General features: G+C 44.2%; 1 protein-coding gene across 4 annotated transcripts; it reads right to left on the reverse strand.

The window, feature by feature from the left end:
• Positions 1-87: 87 nt before the first annotated feature.
• Positions 88-21,389, reverse strand: EXOC8 (exocyst complex component 8). 4 transcript variants are annotated; one of them, XM_078607737.1, is made up of 18 exons: positions 21,165-21,389; positions 19,781-19,936; positions 18,779-18,874; positions 17,936-18,036; positions 16,666-16,808; positions 16,175-16,254; positions 15,436-15,509; positions 14,413-14,527; positions 13,224-13,370; positions 12,305-12,356; positions 11,213-11,351; positions 10,512-10,692; positions 9,667-9,797; positions 8,604-8,723; positions 7,375-7,575; positions 6,237-6,404; positions 4,287-4,397; positions 197-327 (listed from the first exon to the last, which is right to left on the reverse strand). In XM_078607737.1, the coding sequence occupies exons 1-17, from the start codon at positions 21,223-21,225 to the stop codon at positions 4,290-4,292; spliced, it is 2,073 nt and encodes a 690-aa protein (XP_078463863.1). In that variant the 5' UTR covers positions 21,226-21,389; the 3' UTR covers positions 197-327; positions 4,287-4,289. The 4 variants fall into 4 exon arrangements, with proteins under 4 accessions (XP_078463865.1, XP_078463863.1, XP_078463864.1 ...); XM_078607738.1 differs by having other exon boundaries at positions 206-327; positions 4,282-4,397; XM_078607739.1 differs by lacking the exon at positions 4,287-4,397 and having other exon boundaries at positions 88-327.
• Between the last annotated feature and the right edge of the window lie 1,926 nt (positions 21,390-23,315).

The raw sequence follows: 23,315 nt of genomic DNA on the forward strand, positions 1-23,315 counted from the left end.
GTGACTTGGACTCGAGTCAGACTCGAGTCATGAATTTGATGACTTGCGACTCGACTTGGACTTGCATAACAATGACTTTGTCCCACCTCTGGTAACATTACACGACTGTTGCTCAGCAAATGCAGAAAACTGGAACAGTGGGCAGGATGTACTGGAGTTAAGAATTACAGCAACCAAACCGCTCCTTCAACCACCTAATGGCATCAGCCGGTGAGTTCCTCACACATCCGACGTTGTGCTACTTGGGTTGACGTTCTGGAAGGACGGGAGCTTCAACATTTCCTTGTGCAGCTCCAGCAGCTGCTTGGCTGGAAGTCCCACTGTCTCCTGTTGACAGGAAGCAAGAGAGAACACGTTAGACGTCCAAGCCCATCAACAAATTGGCCTTCTAGACCAATGTTTTACACAGCAGCACTTGTTTAAAGGAAGACCACCTCCCCCACTTCCACCAAAAGCGTTATCTTGAATATTCACGCTTAAGTCACGTGTCCCAGGCTGCCATTAGAAGCAACGTTTTGAGAAAATACTAAGCAATTTTTAAGTCATGGTTTATGTGCCGCCGAAGCACTCTAAAGGTATCGCTGCAGTGACCCCAAATAAAAATACACGACGTTAGGTCATTAAGATATTACAGGTGTTCCCTAGCGACGTAACTGACTGCAGCTTTAACAACGAGTTTCTCATTAATGACGCTTCTAACTCATGCGAGACAGCCCGGGATGCACAGCCTCGTTACTTGTCTACAAGATCGGAGTTGTTTTTTTAAATAATTTTGTTAGATAATTTATTTGAAGACAAACCGCAGAATGGCTTCGACCTCATGGAGTCACATAGTAAGTGTTACATCATGAAGCAATTTCTCCGAGTCTCGTCCGCCACATCATGCCGACGAAACACATAGAAGGCTAAACAGCTCCAGGATTTGGCCTCGTTTAAACAAGCGCTGTTGGTTAACATTCGTCTCAAAAGTACCATGGTTGATGGAATGAAATGCTCTTCTAGATTTAAAATGAAGGAGACCCTTCTCTCTAACTTTTTGTTACTCAGAATTATTACTCACTTTAGTTATCCAATAAAGGGAGCGGTGGCCTGAGTTCTATTCCCGGTCATGGCTAACATTGGTGGTGCGTGATATCTGAACTGGTCCTACACCTTCGCTTCACAAACAAGCACTGACCAGCGTGGTGAAGTTTGGCCAAACAGCCCTGGTGATGAACACGGCGTGACGATTGTTGTATTCACCCGGGAGTTTATTTATGTTGGGCTGTAAATTTACATTATTGTATTTAGCAACATTACTGCAGTGTTAAGTGCCTCGCAGAAGTCCTCTGTTGACTCTGCAACATTCATGAGGATTCTGAAAAAAAAAACTATGGTCAGGTGTTTGTCTTGCATTAGTGTTACGAGAATGGTGAGGTCTGGCTCCAGCTTAAAAGTTAACTGGCCCTACAGTACAAAAATAAAACTTTCCGTAGATTTTATACAATAAGTCTCATGAATATAAAAAAGGGTTACAGTTTCAGCACAGGCCCTGTAAGAAAACGTGTCCGAGTGAAAATTGTGAGTGTTAGTGACCTGGATGGAAAAAAATGAGTGGGTATTAGTAAAACAAAAACATGCGCAGTAAACATTAGAGGACATATATTAGTTGACGGAATTAATCAGGGTATTAGTATAATTAATTTAGGATGAAAGGCCAATTTGTTAAAGATTAAAACGGCATTATATTTACAGAAAAATAATACATTTTCTGGAAAATGTATTTGCTGTTTTACATCTTTACAATTTGACCAAAAGAATCAAACCCCTGTAAGATGTATGTCTGCTGCATACAACAGATTCATATTTAGTTGACACATAGGCATGCAAAAAAACGAAGTCAGGAACACACTGCCGTTTGTGTACACATTTGGTTGCATACACATTTGATTGTGTAAATATAATATGCACCAAGAGGACAGACTGACTAGCATACTACCAATGAGACAACCCTACAATTGAACCTCATGGCGGTACCCCAGGGTACCATAGTACCCTGGCTCTCGCATAATGTCCGCGATGCAGTCATTTTTAGTCTGTTGATGGTCGGCAAAGCGGCAATCGACTCATCTCGACGAGCTGTACACGATGCACCACTACGGTGCGTACGAGCGTTCGGGGTTTCAGCGCAATCGTCCTCGCTGCGTTTCGGCATCGCGGAGTAGCACCGATGTCGGATTAATTGGTACCCCAGTCGCAGAATTAAGTAGACCCCTGGAAAAAATCGTGTCCCAGAAATAAAACATTTAATTGCCTCGGCCCATTTTGTATTATTTGGTACCCATAACGAGTGCTTCCAGGCATTCAAGAACATTGGTTACAATTATTATGTTATTAGGCACAATTACTCAGTCCTGGTAAATATATCAATGGTGGTCAAACGGGTTGGCTACATGATCTTATAAATATGTCCGAGTGTCCAATAAAATAACATTCATTCAATACAAGACAGGTCTGTATCAATAAATACGTATAAAGTGTATTCATGTGCATAATGCACGTCAACAAATTATACATGTAACATAAAGTAATCCTATTTAGCTAAAATAATCCAAGTACATTCATACAAAATGGTGCACGAAAATCACTCAATCGCTATTTTTTCTTTCTTTCTCTCTCCGAATCTCAATCGCAATTTGATCAAAGCTCCTTTACAATAGAACACAAGCCGAATAAAAATAGGTCCGCTACATTTCAGAGGGAGCGTATCAACGAGACGATCACCCCCCCCACCCCTCCCTTAAGAGGAGAGCGCCATCATGGGGGCTGCCTGCGCTGGAGCGCGTGTGTCAACACACTCGACGTGAAGAGGGGACACCAACAAGGCCCTCGTTAGCGGTAAAAGCCCGGCTTTGCACGAGCTGTCCGTGCGGGGAGTGCCACTCAGCGCGTCCCCCCGCAAGCGGCCGCTTGTTTGTGGACAGGGCGGCTCAGCAAATCCCTCTTCATTGAGAGGCTTGCCAGTCATCGCCAACGCGTGGACAACCGTCGCCGCGCCACTCAAATTTAATATTTCACCTCCTTTTTTTTTTCCTGCGCTTCGTGGATTCTTGCGCGCTTAGGTATAGGTTGTAATTCAAAAGTCAAAGTGATTTTCTGCTCAAATGGGAACTGAGGCACGAGTGCCCGTCATCAGTGATGTAAATTCCCCATTCCTATGGCGGGGGGCAGGTCTATTCATAGGACAACCATTGATGAGTTTTCTATAAAGTGGTAATTGTTTTATTAATCCCAGCAGGATGATGGGATCAGTCAAACCCCCAACCAAGATTTCAACTCACAGCCTTCAGCATTAATAATATAACAGAATTACAGCAGGAAATGTGTAACGGCAGATTAAGTTCATTGTTTAAACTTGCACACTGGTAGTGTTTGCAACTTACACGGTAAGCACTAAAAGTTTTGTTGATAATAACCATTGATTCACAATAAAATAGCGAACCTTTAAATAATTCTGAAAAGTTAATTCAAAGACCAACACATTTTACAATGACACAATAATGCATTGTATTTGTTTATTTAACACTAATATATTTCATACACATGAATCCTCTAACTTAATTTCCTTATATACTCAATGGCCGTATTTTCTTTTTGTAACGATGATCATTGCTAACAACGCCTTTGCTGAATAAAGGTACAGTAGAAAAACCAGGTGTACAAACCATCACTGATCTCAGTAACACATACAAATATGTACGTACGAGTATCCGGCAGAGGACGCTTTTTATTGTCTTTCGCGTCACACTCGCTGGTAAAGGTACCTAAAATTGTTGTATATCTGGATTTAGCATCGATAACCTCCAGATACGATGTTTGTGGGGCTTTAGTAAATTTTATTGTTCAGGTTTTGTCAGAAAAGGTTTGGGGGTGCAGAAATTCAAACGGTTTGGTTTTTTTATTTTAAAACGTAGCTTTATACTTGGCATGACCCAAATGTTAAATGTAATACAAATAAATTAACACAACTGAAAAGCCAGGCAATATGCCTCCTTCCCAAAACTGTCCACAAGAAACGTATTCTAACACATCCCATGACCCACGTGGAATTCTGGGACTGCAAGATCACGGCAGCAATGTCAGTTAGTTTCGCCAAGTACACAATTATTTGCAGTCACTGGATGATAAAGAAAAAGCACCCGCCACCAAGAGCGCACAGCGGAGACGAGATTTCCCTCCACCAGGAAAACGAGTACATCAGTAAAGTGAGGACAACGCGCAACCACCACCACTCCTCGGCACCTTACTGGTCACACGAGAGAGTTGAGGCTCTCTGGGTTAACACGAGGCTTTGAGCCGGCCTTGGTCATATCCTTCCTGAGATCGGCCAGCTGACGAGCTGGCTTCCTGGCCCCTTCCTGGTGGGAGAGGTGCGTCGTGGGGAGCAACGTCAACGATTCGGTGGCTATCGCAGCCTGACCTGGGTGCAAGCTTCAAGCAGCAGTGGAGGAACATACGGATCCCTCCGGTTTTTCTCTTCACATTTCAGAAACATGCCTCTGGAGTATTTGGCTGCTATAAATGTCCACATAAGCCACTTCGTTGTGCTATCATTTGTGGCCAAGGTCACTTCTGAAAAAGAGCTACATAGCTCAGTGGGCCTTTCGTGGTAAAATAAAAAGTTTAGGTTATAGCCGACCGTAGGCCAGATTTGGCTGGAGACTCCATTTCATAATTCAATTCAAATGCATTGTATATCGTGCCTTATCATGATAATTACAATCTCAAAGCATTTTGCAAGATTACAACAATAAGGCCCACAGCCACATGGAAATGTCTATCTGGTGATGTGATGCTGATGGCATAATTAAGAGTTTAATTGTGGTGGGGAAAAAAATGAAAATAACACAAACAGCCTGGCATGGCAGACTATTTGTTTTTCTCCAATAATTAAGATGAGGAAAGCTTTGATTATAATTTTTCAAACATCATTGATACAATTTAACCAGATTTTCAAAATGTTTACCATTATTTCATGCATGTTTAAAAAACAAACTTTCAATTGTGATGGCCAAATGTCGCGATGCATTGCAATATAGAATATGAATGCCACCAGGTTACAATAAATATAACCAAAACGTTATTTCTTGACTTAAAGCTTTCGTGACTGCAGGAATTCATATTCTTTGGCTCTTTCGGTAAAGTCACGTAGATAGGTTCAAAGAAAATTACCAAAAACTACGACGTTTCGATTGCAACACAAGCGATCGTCATCAGGCGACCGCTTGTTTTGCAATCGAAACGTCGTAGTTTTTCGTTATTTTCTTTGAACCTATCTACATGACTTTACCGAAAGATCCAAAGACAACGTTATTTGTTGTTGACAATTCACGAACATCTTTCTTGGATACCTGCGGGTTTAAACGTTTAAATCGGCATTTCATTGATTTATCGCCTTGGAACACAAATCCAAAGACAATACAATGCATACAAATCTTGATGAAACAGATGTTCTGCTTCACGATGCACTCAACACATCAACACTTGATGCGCGCACACACTTATCACACACACTCGGCCTGTGTGTCCCTTGAGGAGTAGCTGAGCAAGGATGACTGGCAAAAAACGAACGATACCCCAATTACTGGCACTTCATGGAACTAGAACTCCACGTATTAAAATGCTGATCAGCACCGCTAGGCTATCCGGGTTCGGTTTCAGCTCAGACACGGAGAATGTACTCATACTTTATCGATTAATTTGTGCAAGAACTTCTGCAGATATCAAGCTACAGTGAGTGCTATGTATTAGTGTAAACCCCTTTATGTTAATATTACATACGTTTAAGTGCATCGTTACAGCTGAAGGGGTGGCACAATTATTAGTGCGCTGCGCTTGGAAAGCAGTGACCCGAGTTTGACACCTGGCGATGGCTATCATCAGTGCTGAGCGATATCTGAATCAGTCCCGAGCTGCCCTTTACCAACCGGCATTGACCAACAGTGACGTACGGTAAAATAACCCCTACGACCCGCATGGCTCGTGATGCCCTCATCCAGCAGTGGATTGACAAAAGGGCTGAAAATGGATATTCGCAACTGCTGCACGCCAATTTAGGCATTTTCTGCAGTGAAATAAGTGTCCGCCAGCACATGAATGGGGTACACAGGACTAAGCCACGCCACTGCATTGACACAACACAAGCAGATTCAACTTTTCCAGCGCGTACCTCGCGAGCGATCGTACGCAGCGCTCACCTCAAAACGGTGCTCGATGCGAGGTAGGATCGTCTCCAGGAGGAAGGAGGCATTGTGCCGAATGAACTTCTTCTTCTCGGGGTCCTGCTCGCAGCGCAGGCTGTAGTCCACATGCTGCACAGCCACCAGGATGATCTCGATCAGACCATCCACCAGGACCATGTGCAGCTGCAACACAAAGAGGACGGCGGTTTGCAAAGTTAAACCCTGGGGTGGCCGGCTGGCTCAAAGAGCATGGTGCTGTTTCATTCAGACGCTGTCGCCTCGACAGACCTGGTTTTCACCTGAAGACGGCTGCTTGCGTTGTGGCCGAAACGTCGTGAAAATGATTTTATTATGTTTTATTTTAATTATTTTATTACTTCCCTTCTACGTGACTTTACCGAAAGAACCAAGACGAGGGGTAACGCAATGTCATAGAGCACTAAACGGATACTACTGAGAGACTGGTTTCAAATATGGGCAATTGTGTATGATCAAAGCGAGTGTTGTAAGGTTGATGTTCTAAGCCAGGTTTCTCAAGTATACCGAGTCTCAGCCCACCCAATAAATAATGACTGCATACAAAAAGAAACCCCATCATAAAATGTCGTGTTTCACACAATTTGGCTTATTCCAGCTGAGAATTGCCATTTCAGTTTAACTGACAAATATGATGAACCTTCCCTACAGGTCATAGGTGTGCCACTATTGTGATTAAATAAGTCTATTGAAGTGGTTTTAGAGAGTTGGGTGACGTCATCATCTGAGGTTGTTTTCTGACAGGTTTGTGCACTGCTGTGGGAGTTTTATTCTCATGTAATGTTTTATTTACATTACATGAGGATAACACAAGTGGAACTGGCCAAAACATTAGATGAGAGATATAAAGTCATACACATAGATGGAAAAAATATTCATCATCTCAGATATGCTGACAGTCATGATTACATTATTACAAATTCAATTTGATGTATTATGAGCATAAGAATAGGATCGATTAGGTAGAAATGTATTTGATTAACTGATGCTCCAATACACACCTAAAATTTCTAAAATAAACTGACAGCTGCCTGTGTGGAATACATAAATTGCATCTAAACACGAGTGCAATGGTGCCGACTGCAATGTGGCTGCGCCGTTTGCACTGCGTCCGTACTTCGGCCATGTAGAGTTTGAGTCCATCCTCCAAGAAGGACAGCAGCTGTTTGGTGAACGCCACAATAGTGTAGCTGAGATTGACCCAGCAGTCTTGGCCTGTGTACTGGGAGAAGTTTGAGATTCCACTGGACATCATTTCATCCTTCAGTTTCTGCAGGGCTTGTGGAGTCATCAAGTTCATCTGCCTCCACATTTCCTCCTATGAAAAAGGGAAAAAAAAAGAAATGTAACGCATTGTAAACATGTTGCACGTAAAGACCATTTTTGTCGTATGGGCTGTGTGGCTCTTCTAATTTTATCACAGAGATATTCTGCCCAGGCAAGTTTTCAGCCAGATATGGTTGAGTAATTAGAGGTTAATTTGGAATGTTAGGATAAAATCTAAATCAGCCATCATCGATTGTTTTCAATTACCGTACTTCCTTACAGTGCTAGAGGCAATCGGGAAACATTCGTTTTCAAAAGGGCTGCCTGTAATGGCAAGCACAATGAGACGTATGTTATGAATTATTTGACAATGGGTCAAATCAATATTGGAAATACGGACTACAAAAAAATATATTAATCGTGAAATAATACATGAGTACTTGCAGAGTAAAACCATTAAACTAAATGTACACAAATTTGAAATAACCAAGAATCTAAATATGAAATAAAGTACATTGGATGTTTTTATTGATAAAATGCACAATTTGTTGACGGTGGTGGAACAATCAATGAGACAATGTGTGATCTCCCAGTGTAGAAAATGAATAAACTAAATCACAACCAATAGCCAATTTTCTACAAATACATTTTAATACTGTTTGAAAAACAGGTGATTAGGTGAACGATTTAAAATGCAGCCAAAAATATCTACCAAACACATGTTACAATGGAAACAATTGCATAATTAATGATGCTAAATTCCATAGGTGTGTTTTGATATTTGCGGTCACTGCATCGCACACTTTTATATGCGCTTCTGCGGCCATCTGGAACGCTCTTCCTTCCAATATTAGGCCACTGTATTGAAAATTAATTTCTCTAGAACTGCTTTCTTTGTTTAGTTTGTTATCCTTCCCCTGCAGTTGGCTACATAAGATGCAAAAAAAGTTCAACATACATACATTCGGCTGGAGGTACCAACAAAACCAATTATTGTTCAGGAAGACAATTTTATTTTGCTGTTATCCGAGATGCAGAATCAACGCAAGCTGAGAGAGTGGCGCACAGCAATCCCCTTACAGAGTTTCGGTGCTTGGTCGCCTCAATGATGATGTCCTTGTAGCTTTGAAGGGCAGCCTTCATGTCCTTGAACAGTAGAGACTGCAGTGTGAAGGTGAGATCCAGCCCAATCTCACTGAGCTGCACGCCACAGGGAACGCACGCAACAACGCATGTGTTCAATTAAATTTGTGCTTTTTACAGGAGGAATGTGCTGAATTAATAATTAAATTATCAGGTTATAATAACCATTATGACGTCATTTACTCCAGAAGACATTTTGCGATGCATAATGTAATTGGCGATAGATATTTATTTTAATTATTGCACTTGTACAAATAATTGGTCAGGAAATAAGAAAACAATGAGTGCTTTATAGTGATATTTTTTCAAACGAACAATATGATTATCGTGGACAACACATTCCTGCGGAGGGAGCTGGTAGGAACGTTGGGTTGCTCGGTCAATGGCCAGGGTCAACGGCGGCGTAGTGTATTCCGCAAATATGGCCGACTGAGGGCGGGCACAAGCCGGCGTGAGTAGGTTAAACATTGAGTTTTATAAGGGCACCACGGGGTGACCAGCCCCTCCCCTCCCCACCCCACCCAGCCGCACCCCTCCCCACCCTCCCCACCCAGCCCCTCCCACCCTCCCCTCTCCACCCAGCCCCACCCCTCCCATTTTTGGATGCGCAACGGACGGACACAATAATCCCCTGTGGGCTGGTGTAACCAGGAGGTTCCTACCAGTATTATCTTGTATAGTGTAGAGTATGACCATATTGCGGTAACTCTGGCTGATACCTTAAACTCTCAATACTTGGGAACTTGGTTTAATCATAACAAAATAACTAAACGTACAATGTTTCCTTTACACATCAGCGTCTCCAGAGAAAAAAATTAAAGTATTTTTTTCACAACCCAACAGCCACACAGCCTTCTGGGAGTGCATAATTTCAGTAGCATCGATTTCAAGGCAATCAAACTCTGGAGGGGTTTCTTAGGTGGCTATCTGGTTTCAATCCAAGATTCTCAGCCCTTTGTGCCACTGAGAGCATCTCTAGAAACATCGTTATTCTCCGTACCTTTTCGCAATGCCTCTTAGCCACGGCCACGCACTCAGCTACAGTGGAGAGGCTCTCCTTGCTGTCAAACACCTGTTTGCAGAACGCCCCAGCGAACATCTTCATCGCAGAGCGTGACCACACCACAAAAGCTGAAACGAAAAAATTACATTTGTTTTTCAGCTTAGACACTCAGCACCTTTCAACAATAATTAGGTTTAAGAAAAAAAACATACTAAAATGACAAATGGAGTATCACTAGCTTTGCATATTTAATTTAGTGTTTTTGTAATGCAGACCTTTTGAAGATTAGAGAGAGCAAAACCCTTTGCCACAAACAATACAACACCACCCATTTTGTGGTCTCACACCGTTTGAGACGAGGCTGAAAAGAAAGCTGTCTCTGGTGTGGACCAATCAGTTTCAAGGACAATGCATATACTATCAGAGTGTGTTTTTTTTGCATTCTGACCACAAGTATTGTGGTTAATGTAGACATGATTCCTTGTAAAAGAGGTTTCAGTTTTGTTGCCAGAAAAAAGGGGAAAAACCTATTCTTGTATTTTGGTCCTGGCAAAGGAGGTCCCATGATGCTGTATATTTGTGGACTCAAACACGGGGAAGTGGGTTTTGTAGAGCATTTCACCAACCACTGCGACAGTGCCCCTCTTGGTTCCAAACAAACAAAAAGACAAACTCGCTTCCAACATTGACAACACTCTTTCATGACGACAGAATGAAAAAAACGGGAGGCACTTAGAGAAAGGTTTAAAACTCAGAGCGGAACCCAGCAGGAGAGAAATGGGGGGGTGGGGGGGGAGGCAGCCGGCGGAAACCGGGTGCGGCAGCCGACGTGGTGGCCGTACACGAGTAGCAGCCAGAGTCGGCAGCGAAATCCCGCTCGAACTCGCGGGCCGTGTCCAGCAGGCTGGTGAAGAACACGTTACAGAGCTTGTTGATGTAGAGCAGTGTGGAGCCCTCGATGCGCAGCTGCCGCGTCGCCGTGTGCACCGCAGCCTCGCGGTTCTTTAGGAAGAGCTCGCACGCCTGCGGCCCCGGGGGGAAAGAAAATACTTTTTTTTTACGACAAATACGACGCAGGGGTGGTGTTTGTTACGAGGACTTGTAGAGGTGAGCGGGTGGCTCAAAGGGTTTGAGCCACCCGCTCACCACTGCTGAGATCCTGGGTTAGAATGCAGCCAGCCACCCTTGATGAAACTCGTTTCTCACGTGTAGAAAAGTAGATTGTCTCAGCCCAGTCATAAAAAAACTGCACGATAAACTATAATACATTTTTTGTTCATTTGTCCAAATACACATCTGAACATTTATGTTTAAGTTTAATTTACACGTGAAAAAATACTCTTTGCAGAGTATATATGAAAGGCATACCCTGAGTGAGGATATAGGAAAATATTCGAGCGACTTTATAAGTTGCTGAGAAATCTGCCGTGATCATTCCCCGACACAAGGTGGTGCACTGCTCGGTGTGGCATTCCAAATGGGAATGTCTTTGCCTCGTGGCATGGAATAGCGCAAGTGAACTGCGGGACATAATGGCAGAGACCTTAGTTGACTGGCCGAGGCGGATGAGCTGGCAGACAGCGCGCCGTGTTGCCCTCGGGCCACCCCTCAGTGATCGGTCGGGCGACAGTTCAAACACCAGCACGTCTGTCAGCTGTTTCACCCGCTCCTCAACCTTCGCCCTAAATCGTGCACAACACACACACAATGAGTTTAGACTCTAGACCCATCGTTATCCTGTACATAATCTAGGGGCAAGTGTTGTTAGAGAGGACCCTTTAACAAAAAAGAGAGGCGCAGGCTGAGGTGGTAGAGTTCGCATCGTGCCCGGCTTCATGTCTTCCTGGGAAGCAATGATGGCACAGTGGTTAGTGGACTGCATTATGATCTCAGCGACCTGAGTTTGATTCTCGGCCACAGTTAACATTAGTGGCTAGGAATATCCCAAACAATTCTGGACGAATACCCCTGGATAAAAAACCCTGCGATCAACACCATGTTATGCAGCATTCATTCAGCAGTGGATTGGCAAAGGACCTTAAAGATCTCAGGAGAACCATCATACTTTCCGATACTAATAGCAAACAGTTATAGAGCACATTACACGATAACTATTCACATTTACTGAAAATATTAGCTTATTTATATACAGAAAAACCTTGGATTGCAAGTAACTTGGTCTGCGAGTGTTTTGCAAGACAAGCAATTTTTTTAAATAAATATTAATTTGATAAACGAGCGAGGTTTGCAATACGAGTAGTACGTGTGTACGCTTTGTCTTCTGAGCGTCACGTGATCACAACTGATATACGAGTGCTTTGGATTACAAACACGTTTCCGGAACGAATTATGCTCGCAATCCAAGGTTTTACTGTATCTATTTAGTCAGCAATTTATATGTTGGATGGCGGCTATTTAAACATTGATGCGTGGTTTGTCAACTAACTTCCAAAACTAAGTGCTTCTGCCGGGCTTTTCCAACATGTGACTTACACTTTATCTGTTGCACACAACCACCCTTTGATCTGCTGGGTACATCTATGGAATGCTTGCATCACAACAATTTGCAGAAATATTTGGCCGCAAGTCAATGCAGCCAATTGCGTTGCCTTGGCAACGAGAATGTCACACTCACCTGAGCTGTTTTACAGGCAGAGTGGTGGGCTTGTCTTTCAAATACGCTTTAACTGCAGGGAATAAGAATACAAATGACAATTAATAGTAGGGCTCTGTATTCTCTCATGTAGGTTTAGTACACGTGTAGGCGAACACCACCAAGCTCACATTCATTGCATTTACAACAAAATATTTGGCAATAGCAACATGCCTGTGCCCACTTTGGATATAATGAAACAATTACAGGAAGGCATCGCAAGACATTTCCTCAAATTGCATAGTATACACAAGTTGCATGGTGTTCACGTATCACAAACACGACACTAATAGCATCTGTTGTACTCAATTCCAAGTAAAGTTAGATTAAATCACAAACAGATAATGTTTGGGCTGCTGCTGGATGCACTTTGAAAAACACAGAACCGAGACTGAATGTATTAGCTCACTTTCCTAATGTTGCACACCAAAGTAAACGAAAACTATTTTTATGTAACCAGATTAGGGCCGCTGAGTAATGTAACTCTTTTTCAGAAGCAACCTGGCCACAAATGATAGCCCAACGAAGTGGCTTATCACGTGGAAATGTATCGCAGCCAAATACTTGACTCGCATGTTTCTAAATGTGGAGAGAAAAACCGGAGGACCTGGAGAAAAATCCACGGGACCACGGGGAGAACATGCAAACTCCAAATATACAGGGGTTAAAAGGTCGGGTTCAACCTTAATCCACAACCTCCTGTATAACAGGTGAGGTAGTTAACATCTCACCACTGTGGCGATTTGACTGCGTTTCAGTCGAATCCCTCATAAAATTGAGAGTCTCAATAAACTGGCCTACCAACTTTTTCGACATATGCTTGAGCACCATTGCCAATGCAGTGCCTTTACGTCTCGCAGGAAAGGCTTGCGTTGATGGTTCCCGGCTAAGTGCGACTCACGTTTATCCAGGAGGTCGACCGCCCCTTCAAAGTCACGCTGGGCGATGCACACGTCCAGGTCTTCAGGCAGCTCCTGAATCCACTCAAGAGATAGGTTCACTGCCTCCTCCTGCGTTGGACTCTCCGCCGGCTCGTCAACCTCGAAAGCTGGAGGAAATTGTGTGTGGTGAAATAATGGAGAGGGAACACAACACACACACGCATGGTCAGTCACACAAGACAGTAGCCAGGAATATAAACTTAGCGACTCACTCTCAAGGTCAACATAGAGGTCGTTATGGCCAATGATACCGATGGTACCACACCTCATTGCTGATTAATGTTTTGTGTTAATGGGATAGCATTAACACTCTGCTCTTACAGTATCCCAGGATCTGGCTTTAGGTCTTCACTTTGTCAAAAAGTTGATTCAACCTTCAATGAACATTCTTACTCACTCAACATTGCCATTATTTGGCTGTAAGTTGTCCCCTTGTTTACCAACTTCTGGGTGCCCACTCCAATGCATGCCTCGGTAACCTGCCCTTGTCCATCCTGCACGTTTATCACCCGCATCTACCCCCTTCCCCTGACAGCATCTTCTATGCTTTCTTGTTATGCTCTATTATTATCTTCTGAAGTTATAATTAGCTGTCTGTATATTTATAACCTTTCTGTAAGACCAACATAGAGTTGTAATGGTGAACCCTGCTCATACAATTGTATTATTATATCTGTGGCATTAACACAAGCGCAGGAGTGCAGTGACACAAATGCACAGCCACACACCAATACAGTAATATACATGCCAAGCTACATTTACACAAAACAAATACTCAAAACAATTGTTAATAAGACTGCCTTGAAAGTAAAAATGTATAATAGGCAATGCTTCGAGCAAAGGTCCTTCTTGGTAGCACATAACTGTGAAAAGAGCCATTGCCCATAAGGTCATCCATTGTTTCTTTTTATGGCAGTATTACTGACTAATGTGTTGATTTTGTCGTTAATTTTGCTGGTGCACCGCTGTCAAAGCAACATCACCAAATAATTTGTTCACTTGCACGCAATGATAAACAAGGGCATGACACGGTCCCATAGTTACACGCATAAACACGGACACGTTCAAATTACAACACGTCTAAAAAACACGGGGAGGCTTTCGGCAACGTGCGTGGAACGGAATATTGCCGGGAGGCGAGACACGTACGATTCGCTGGCGAGTCAGGGGTTTTTGGAGACATGGGCCTCTCCTCCTCCTTTTTCAGCTTGTCACTGGCAGCTTTGCTCTTCTTGGTCTCGTCGAGGATATCCAGCCACTCTTTCTGCGGAAGACGTAAGAGACAAACACAACATCACAATACGTACGCTGGGCCGTCTGGAATGCACAAATGTATTTGCAGATAATCGTTTTCTCTGGCTATCACATGCAGGCTCAGCATTAGTTATCATTAGACTGTCTGGGAGGTTTCAACTGAATTAAGCCTTACAAATGATGGCAAGCAATATTATTCCACTGCCACTGTTTTCGGAGACACATGGCGTCTTTGTTTCAGCTAAATTATGGGTCACCCTTTTTAAAAGAAAACAGTTACACCTTAGACAACATGCCGTGCAGCTTGCTGTAATGATGTGTGATGCATCTTGGGCAAGATTATAAATGCACACTATCTTATACCATGTGTAATGGGTTCCGGAGACACTTGTAGAGGTAACTTCTTTATTACAATACCACACTCCAACAGTCCTGATACTCTGTTACAGCCTAGGGACACAGCCTACTCTGGCTACGCTCTCCGGTCCTCCGGCTACAATTACCCTCGGGGAGGCTACCTGACCCGACCCAGCCAAGGTGCGGGTCTAGACTCTGGCTTCCACGGAACTCGCCCTTACAAGGACGTAGAGCCGGGAGTCCCAGAGTCCCACCACTGGCCCGCACAGCGTCCCGGCCCTTACAAGGACAAGCGGGGCAAGGGGGTCCAGGGTCCTAAGCTGGCTGGTCTTGGGTCTTGAGCTGCGACTGGTACCGATCGTCTGGGGAGGTCCCCTTTTATACCCCTTTGCCCATCGAGGGGAGGCGTTGCGTGGGATCGTAGATCCCCCGCAGCCCCCCCCTTGGCAGTACGGGGCACCCTTGCAGATGGACCTCGTCTACCACTGCGGGTAAGCGTGGCCCATCTAGGGCACTACACATGCACCACTGATACTTGTACAGTGTTGAACAACAATCCACCTTTATTTTGATGTTTTCTGCTTGAAATATGCGGCAATCCGGGTATTTCATCACCTTGAACATGTCCTTCATGGCTACACAGGGGTGGAATAGTAACTGAATTAGGCTCTCTTACAAGAACACAAGAGCTCAGTTATGCATTAATTATAAAATATATGAATTAAAATCTGTTCTGTCAGTATCAACATCAACTTATTCTGAAAACACCATCAACTTTGTATTGACGTTTCCTCTAATGTGACGGAGAACAATGTGAGTTATAATAGGCATGGGCGTGTACGTCTTATCTGCAAGGCCACTGCAAACCACAATGTTAAGTCGTTGTATTTCCCATCTTTGCTCTGAAAATTACACGCATTTTTAGCCAGTGATATTATTGTTTCATCCTATGTTAAAATAAAAAAAATTGTTCTTCTGAATGTCAAAATTCTTTCCTTGTTAACAAAAATGTTAATTGAACATATTGTCAACAAAACTAGTTGCAGTAAAATGCAATGTCAGAATTCACAATGAATCCCAAGAAATGGTGCATATTAAATGCATGACTCAAGTTTAGTCAACTCTCGCTTACACATGGATGATGTTGGTTGCAAATCAACTGTGCTTGTGAATAAAATTATCTGCATGCATGCTGGTTTAATTATTCTCTGTTCTTCACTCTTCGATGGTCATTATCCTGGCTTATCAAGAATTGACTGTATGAGTGAATGAGCCTAGTGTGGCTTTGGGAAGGGCTTACGTCCATTATCCTTGACGTTGATGATGGCCAGGTCTCCAAGCTGGTAGAGGGAGTGGTAGCGGTAGCGGACAGCACCACGCCTGGGATTTCAAAAAAGAGTGCACACAATGAGTTTGATTCACTACAACAAAACCCAGGTCACAATCCACGTGTTGGCGAAATATTCTCTTTCGTCATATCCTCGGGCCAAAATCTATTAACGATATAAATCGCAAAGGCCATGTGTTTCAGCTATTTTAACAAGACGTAAAATAGGCCCTATATTCAGCCTTCTGTGAAGGTTTCCTGTAATTGACACGTGCATTACAGGCATTAAAGACTGCTGTGGTGATAAATCAGTTGGCAATAGTGGCCAGTGCTCCTTGCCTTTATTAACCCGCACTGATCGTCGTGGTCAAATAACTCCCATGATCTGCCACAATGTAGGGAGGCCCTCATTTAAACAAGACCCACAATGTATTGCGATGCGTGCATTGTGTTGGCAGTGCAACCTGTTGGGCAGCCATGTGGCGATGAGGAGGCAGTCGTTCATGAGGAATGCGTGCACCCTCTGGATCTGGCTCATGGTCTCGGCGTCGTACTCCACCAGGTCCCCGTTGTACACCAGGTACCGGCCGGGCGTCTCCATGATGTCCTGTGTTGCACACGAACAGGAATGGTTATTAGGTGTGGTATTTGGCTGCTATACATTTCCATGTGATAAGCCACTTCGTTGAGCTATGATTTGTGGCCAGGTCGCATCTGAAAAAGAGCTATATAGCTCAGTGGCCCTTACCTGGTAAAATAAAATAAGAATGTTCATCATTACACTACTGTACCATTGTAACAGTTTTGCTGCAGTGACAGAGAAAGATAATTATTAATGTAAGCATCTAAAATCCCAGAAATGCAATGAATTTTCAAAATGATAGGTTGTGATTCTATTCAAAGATCAATCTTATGTTTGGTCTGGTTTTCACTGGAATGTAATTGATAAAATACATGAAAATAACAGCAAAGTAAGCTGAGAGGTACACCACTTCTTTCTCCCGTCCCTCTGGATTATTAATAATGTTGACAATCGTCAGTTTCTCTGCTGGGTCTTCATGTGGCTCCACAGACCAATGCGGGAGCACAGTGCTGGCTACATTGAATGCAGAGCTACTTGCCCAGTAGCACTGATTTGAATGCAAGTTTTCATTTTTCGAACCCCATCTCCAACTACACAATACCATTTTTTTTCTAAATCCTGCGAGCCGACAATTATATCGCAGTACCATGCGCTGCTCGAATTTCAGTCAGGGATGTTAGCCCTTTGCAGATTCTGTTTCAGGGTGTCTGTGGAACGTTTCATCTGGCACCACCTAGCGGTTAAACGATTTAACCACGACTTGTCTAGTGATGTCACCTTTCAGAGGGTCATTCTCTAACATTGGAGTAATGAGGAGTGTTGCAGACAGACCGTTCTCTCGTAAAATTATCATGAATGCACAACTGAAATAAAAATTCTAAATTCACTTGAAAAAGACCAAATCAGCTAAAAATAATCCCGTGTGATTCATCAGGGCTTATGCAGACACCGAAAACAAGATCTTAAAAAGATAATCTCATCACTTACATCAATATTACATTGTTATACGCAAAGTTCAAATCGATGATCTCAGAATTGCAGATTAAATAGCCAAACATTTTTCCATTAAACAACTCCAAATTCTCCGTTTATTATATAAAATGACAATATAAGTTTTAATGTGGAAGAAAAGCATTGAAAAGTGGACATACCTTACAACCCTCAACCTTCTCCAGAAGGGTGGTAAGGGTCCTTTGTTTCACCTCCTCAGTCTCTTTGGGAAAAGCAGTCGGCTTCTCTTTGGCTGCTTCCTCTGTAAAATGAGGATCCAGGTCAGAAAACTACTTTCTGTACTGCATGCTGCTAGAGGCACCTCTCGTTGGCATGTAGTTTGGTGTCTCACACAGGTTCCATTTCTAAAAGTGTCGGTGTTGCAGCACATTGCCTGCAAGTGTGCAACCCAACCTCAAATTTTGGAAGCTACGCCGATTCTGCCAAGTGCTTGGATGAGCGACAACCATGGATAAAACAGGTTCTATAGGTTGCTGTGGGGTTATATTGGCAGAAGTGCAGAAAAGCTATTGTTGGACTCTACTATGCTCAAGTATACGGTCAAACAACCTCCGCAAACTATACGGCGTGGGGAGGCCTTCATCTGGCAGTGGATTGGCAAAATGCACCTTGCATACACCGCATGACCCACCATTCGATGAGTTGCTAGACAACAGGCAATTATCCACTGGTTGAGATGTACATTTGGAAATTCCAGTATAAAACCTACTTATCCTGCAGCCCATGTTAACTGCCGTTTCCTCTCGGCAGAAAAAAACATAGTATAGGAACCATTCTGAGAAATGCCGGCGTGGTATACCGTCACATATATCATGCCAATTTCAAATGATGCACTTTACACCTCGACCGATCTGGATAATGACAATAATTACCAATGGTTATTGATGGTCCCAGATGCTTTTTCACGATAAAATCCGTAAGAACCTTAATGCTAAATGCAGTGTGGTGTACGGGTCCTGGAATGCAGCCCTGAATGTGCTCACCCTTATCGGTGGATAGCAGGAGCTGTGTGATGCTCTCCATAATGGTCTTCTGCTCTGTCAGGATGTGGCTGAGCTGGTACATCTCACTCTCCAGGTCTGCGCATATGTTGAGGTTAACACACCGTGGACATGCATCCATCAAACAAAAACGAATTCGTAAAAAATCAGTCATCGGAAAATATTAAATGTCTCCGTGATCAATGGGCAAATCGTAATTTTTATTTGTGTTCCAGGGCGACTTGCTATGTGTGGTACCAGTCTCCCGAACAGAGCCTGAACATGAGTGCCAATGTATTAATGCCAGAATAGGAGAAAGGCACCATTGCCTTCCAGTACATTAGCACTCATTGAATTCCCCTTAAATTCAGTCGACCCCCGACTGGGATTTAAATGTGCACCTTTCCAATTGTGAGTGTCAAATGCTAACCAGTGCCACATAGCTGGTATAAACCATAGTTAATTTACCGTAATTTACTACATTGAGAAAAAACAATGGTCAGTCGAATTCAGTTGTGTGCTATGCTAACTGTGCAATATAGGCTTACTTCCATAAGAGTTTTTTTTAGGTTAGATCATTACTAGTTCAGCACACCGGTGTGTTGGAGGGTTTACTCTCCAACTCTCTGTTGGAGGGTTTACTCTCCAACACATCAGTGTTCTGTACTAGTACAACTAATTGGTTGTTGGGTGGGGGCGGGTTTAACGACACATTTAAATTGATGCGATCTAACCCAAAACAACTCTTATAAATATTGGTCGCGAAAGCCTACGTATTAAACAGGCTTACTTAATAACATATTTTGGTTTTATTGCGTAAACCTGGTTAAATAATATAATATATAATACATATACACTATGGAAAACGCAAATTGCATCTGAATGAATCTTTAGGTTTCAGGAACCCGAGTATTTTTGTAAATAAAACCTGGGCTCTAGCTTCCCACCAAATTAAATGTAATACACATCCAAAGTGATTGGATAAAAATGTTGCACGGAGGATACAAGAGATCTCCTTGGCGGTCTCAATGAACTGGTGGTAATTCTTGTAGACATTTTTCTTCAGATTGAGGGCAGTTTCATCCGCAAGGTTTTGGATCCTCTGCCGATGTTCCTGAAGATCACGGTCAGCGTCCGACTGCTGAGACAGAGCCTTCACATCTGGAATGACAACGGAACTTGAGTACAGCTAACCTTACTGATGATATCCAAGCAGCGACACACACACACATGCGTGCTGTCTGCTCTAATTCAATAGGCAGACATGGTAGATTGCAACGTCTCTCCCCATGCAGACCAATGTCACAGCACTTTCCACCTGGCGTGGGTAACAATTCTGCAATACGGTACATGCACCGTCACAGCCCTGTTCTCAATCCACAATTGGATCAGAGGGCCTTCCTTCCTGCCCACGCCACAACTGTGGATTTGGCTGCCCACAAAATAACCTTATACCAAATTTTGATTTAAAGCTTAATTTTTATTGTTTTGTATTTTTATTTTATTGTTTCCCTTCTACGTGACTTTACCGGAAGAATCAAGAATAACACATTCCTGCGGAGGGAGCTGGTAGGAACGTTGGGTTGCTCGGTCAATGGCCAGGGTCAACGGCGGCGTGGTGTATTCCACAAATATGCCCGACTGTGAGGGCGGGCACAAGCCGGCGTGAGTAGGTTAAACGTTGAGTTTTATAAGGGCACCACGGGGTGACCAGCCCCTCCCCACCCAGCTCCACCCTGCACGACGGACACAATAATCCCCTGTGGGCTGGTGTAACCAGGAGGTTCCTATCAGTATGAACCTCATAACAGCCTACAACACATGCTAATCCTCCATTCTCTATCCAGGCTCAAATCCGCTGTGCTTCAGAGACCGTACGAGACGGGTAATCATCCCGGGTGCAGTAACAGCTGTCCCAGTCAAGCGGATGACCGCAGTCCTCTTAATAAAGCAACACCACAACATCCCTGCCCTCCACAAACAGATATTAATATGAATGCAGCATTTGTATTCAAGCTGTACAAATGAATGACATTATTGTTATTAATGCAAGAACGTCCTCTACATGGGCTAATGTTTCAGCACCGGTCCCCACGTGTTGTGCTGTATTCTATGCTCCCAGACCTTCACCAACCCCGCACTAGTCCACCTGGCGGTGCGTATCTGAGCCAATAGGTGGAAATTCCACATTGCCATGACGGGAACCAGTCTCTCCACAATGCATAACGCAGCCAATGTCGAATCCTCTCACCACGCGGTACTAATTTTAATGCATCGAACCCGCGCAGATGATGATGGGCTGCGACAATGAGAACAAACACGACTGTGACCACAATTGGTAATACTTTGACGTGCGCTGTTAATTGGGTCGTAAGCGCCGCTCACTCACACTCCTGAGGGTCGAAGTTAGGCACGATGAGCTGCCGAGCCAACTTGGATGTCTCCGTCATGACTTGCGGTTTTAACCGATATCAATCACGACCCCGTAACGACGCCGACGAGTACAATAATAACACAATAACAACGATGATGTGAGCTTAGCGGCAGCGTCAAAGGGCGCGAGAGAGGCGAACACAGGAAGACGGCGAGCCGCACCAGGGGCCTAAGTGCGCATGCGCGAATTGAATCGCGGTCGACAGTCGTCACGTTCGGAATCGATTCAAATAATCGATTCTTGTACTGTGTAGGTGTGTTGTGTGTACGATTTGGCTGCTCATTCAGAGGAGTTGGAGACGCTGCTGAGACTGGAGCGTGCCACTAAGAGGTGGGGCCTTACCATCAGCCCCAACAAAACTAAGCACCTGCCTGGGTATTTTGTACCATCGGACACTCCACCCGCACAACTCCCAATCGGTGATGGGGCAGTTGTGGAGAGAGTGGAGAGTTTCCCATACCTGGGCAGTGTGCTTATGACCGGCTCCAGTCTAACAGCAGAGATCTCACTCCGAATCAGTCGAGCGGCATTATCTTTTCATCGGTTGCGTAACGCTGTGTGCAAGCTTCAGGTCTTCTCGGCCACAGTCATTCCTTCCCTTCTCTACGCTTGCGAAACGTGGACCCCCCTAATGGAGCATCTTCACTGGTTGGAAACATTTAGGCTGGCCTGCCTACGATCCATCCTGGGTTTAACCAGGCTGGATTGTGTGAGGAGCTCACAAATCCTTGAAAGATCTGGGCAAAGTCCCATCGGTGAGCTTCTCCGGCAGGCAAGGCTGCGTTGGCTGGGTCATGTAGCCCGCATGCCCAGCCACCGCATGCCAAAACAGCTTTTGTTCGGCCGGATCGAGGGGGCTAAACGGAGGTGGCACGGGCTAGGGAAGAGATGGAGTGATGTGTTACAGGAGGACGTGGAGCTGAGTGGACTTGCCGATGACTGGTACCAGCGGTGTCAAGATCGGCCTCTGTGGAGGAGGCTCGTGAAGGACGCTACTGGGCAGTTGGAGGCAGTCGCCCTCCAACAACAACGGAGGGCGGAGGAGCGACGCTCACAATAGCGAGCGGAGCGCCGGGTGGCTAAAGCACAGCAAGTTGGCACAGTCGGGGGCACAGGTGGTGCATCAGCCAGTCATCTCGGTCATCTCAGTCAGTCGACCCGTGGCACCTGCTGGGTCTGCCCCGTGACCTGCCAGCGGGCGTTCGACACTCCACGTGGCCTTAACGTGCACCTAGCCTGGCACAAGCGTCGTGGTGACGTCACCGCCACTTAGTGGCGAACGGCGGTGGTTGTTGTTGTTGGTCTGCTGTGTGTGTACTGCCTGTAGTGTTCATAATCTTATTGTTATGTATATAGTCTACTGTTAGTCTCTGTATTGCATGTACTGTTAATACAGTCTGTACTGTCGGTCTACTTTGTACTGCCCGTGTACTGTGCGTCTCGTGTATACAGCCAGTACTGCTGGTAGTGTGTACTGCATCTACTGTTCTGATGGTTCACTTTGTACTGCCAGTACTGCTGGTTTAGTGTGTACTGTATCCACTGTAGTTGGTTCGCTTTGTCCTGCCAGTACTGCTGGTTTAGTGTGCACTGTATCCACTGTAATTGGTTCACTTTGTACTGCCAGTACTGCTGGTTTAGTGTGTACTGTATCCACTGTAGTTGGTTCGCTTTGTCCTGCCAGTACTGCTGGTTTAGTGTGCACTGTATCTACTGTACTGCTGGTTCACTTTGTACTGCCAGTACTGCTGGTTTAGTGTGTACTGTTTGTATTCTCTGTACTGTTTGATTCGTACTGAATGTACCTTGTCAGGTTTGCACTTCCTAGTTGTTAGCAGTGGATTTGCAAGCGCCCGTCGGCTATTTTAAACACTTCAGTTTTAACACGTAGGCTTTCGCGACCAATATTATTCATAATCAACGTTTTTGGGTTAGATCGCGTTATTTATAAATGTGTCGTAACCCTCCACCACCCGACAAGTATTCTGGCGAATTGCCCGATGATGCTGGATGTAATCACCAGCGAAACGTCGTACTCAAAAACTGTAAATGTCTATTCACTCTTCAACACACCGGTGGGCTAAAGTAGTGAACTATTTGTCTTTT

This window comes from Lampetra planeri, chromosome 28, assembly GCF_965212315.1.
Source record: "Lampetra planeri chromosome 28, kcLamPlan1.2.h2, whole genome shotgun sequence".
NCBI lineage: Eukaryota > Metazoa > Chordata > Hyperoartia > Petromyzontiformes > Petromyzontidae > Lampetra > Lampetra planeri.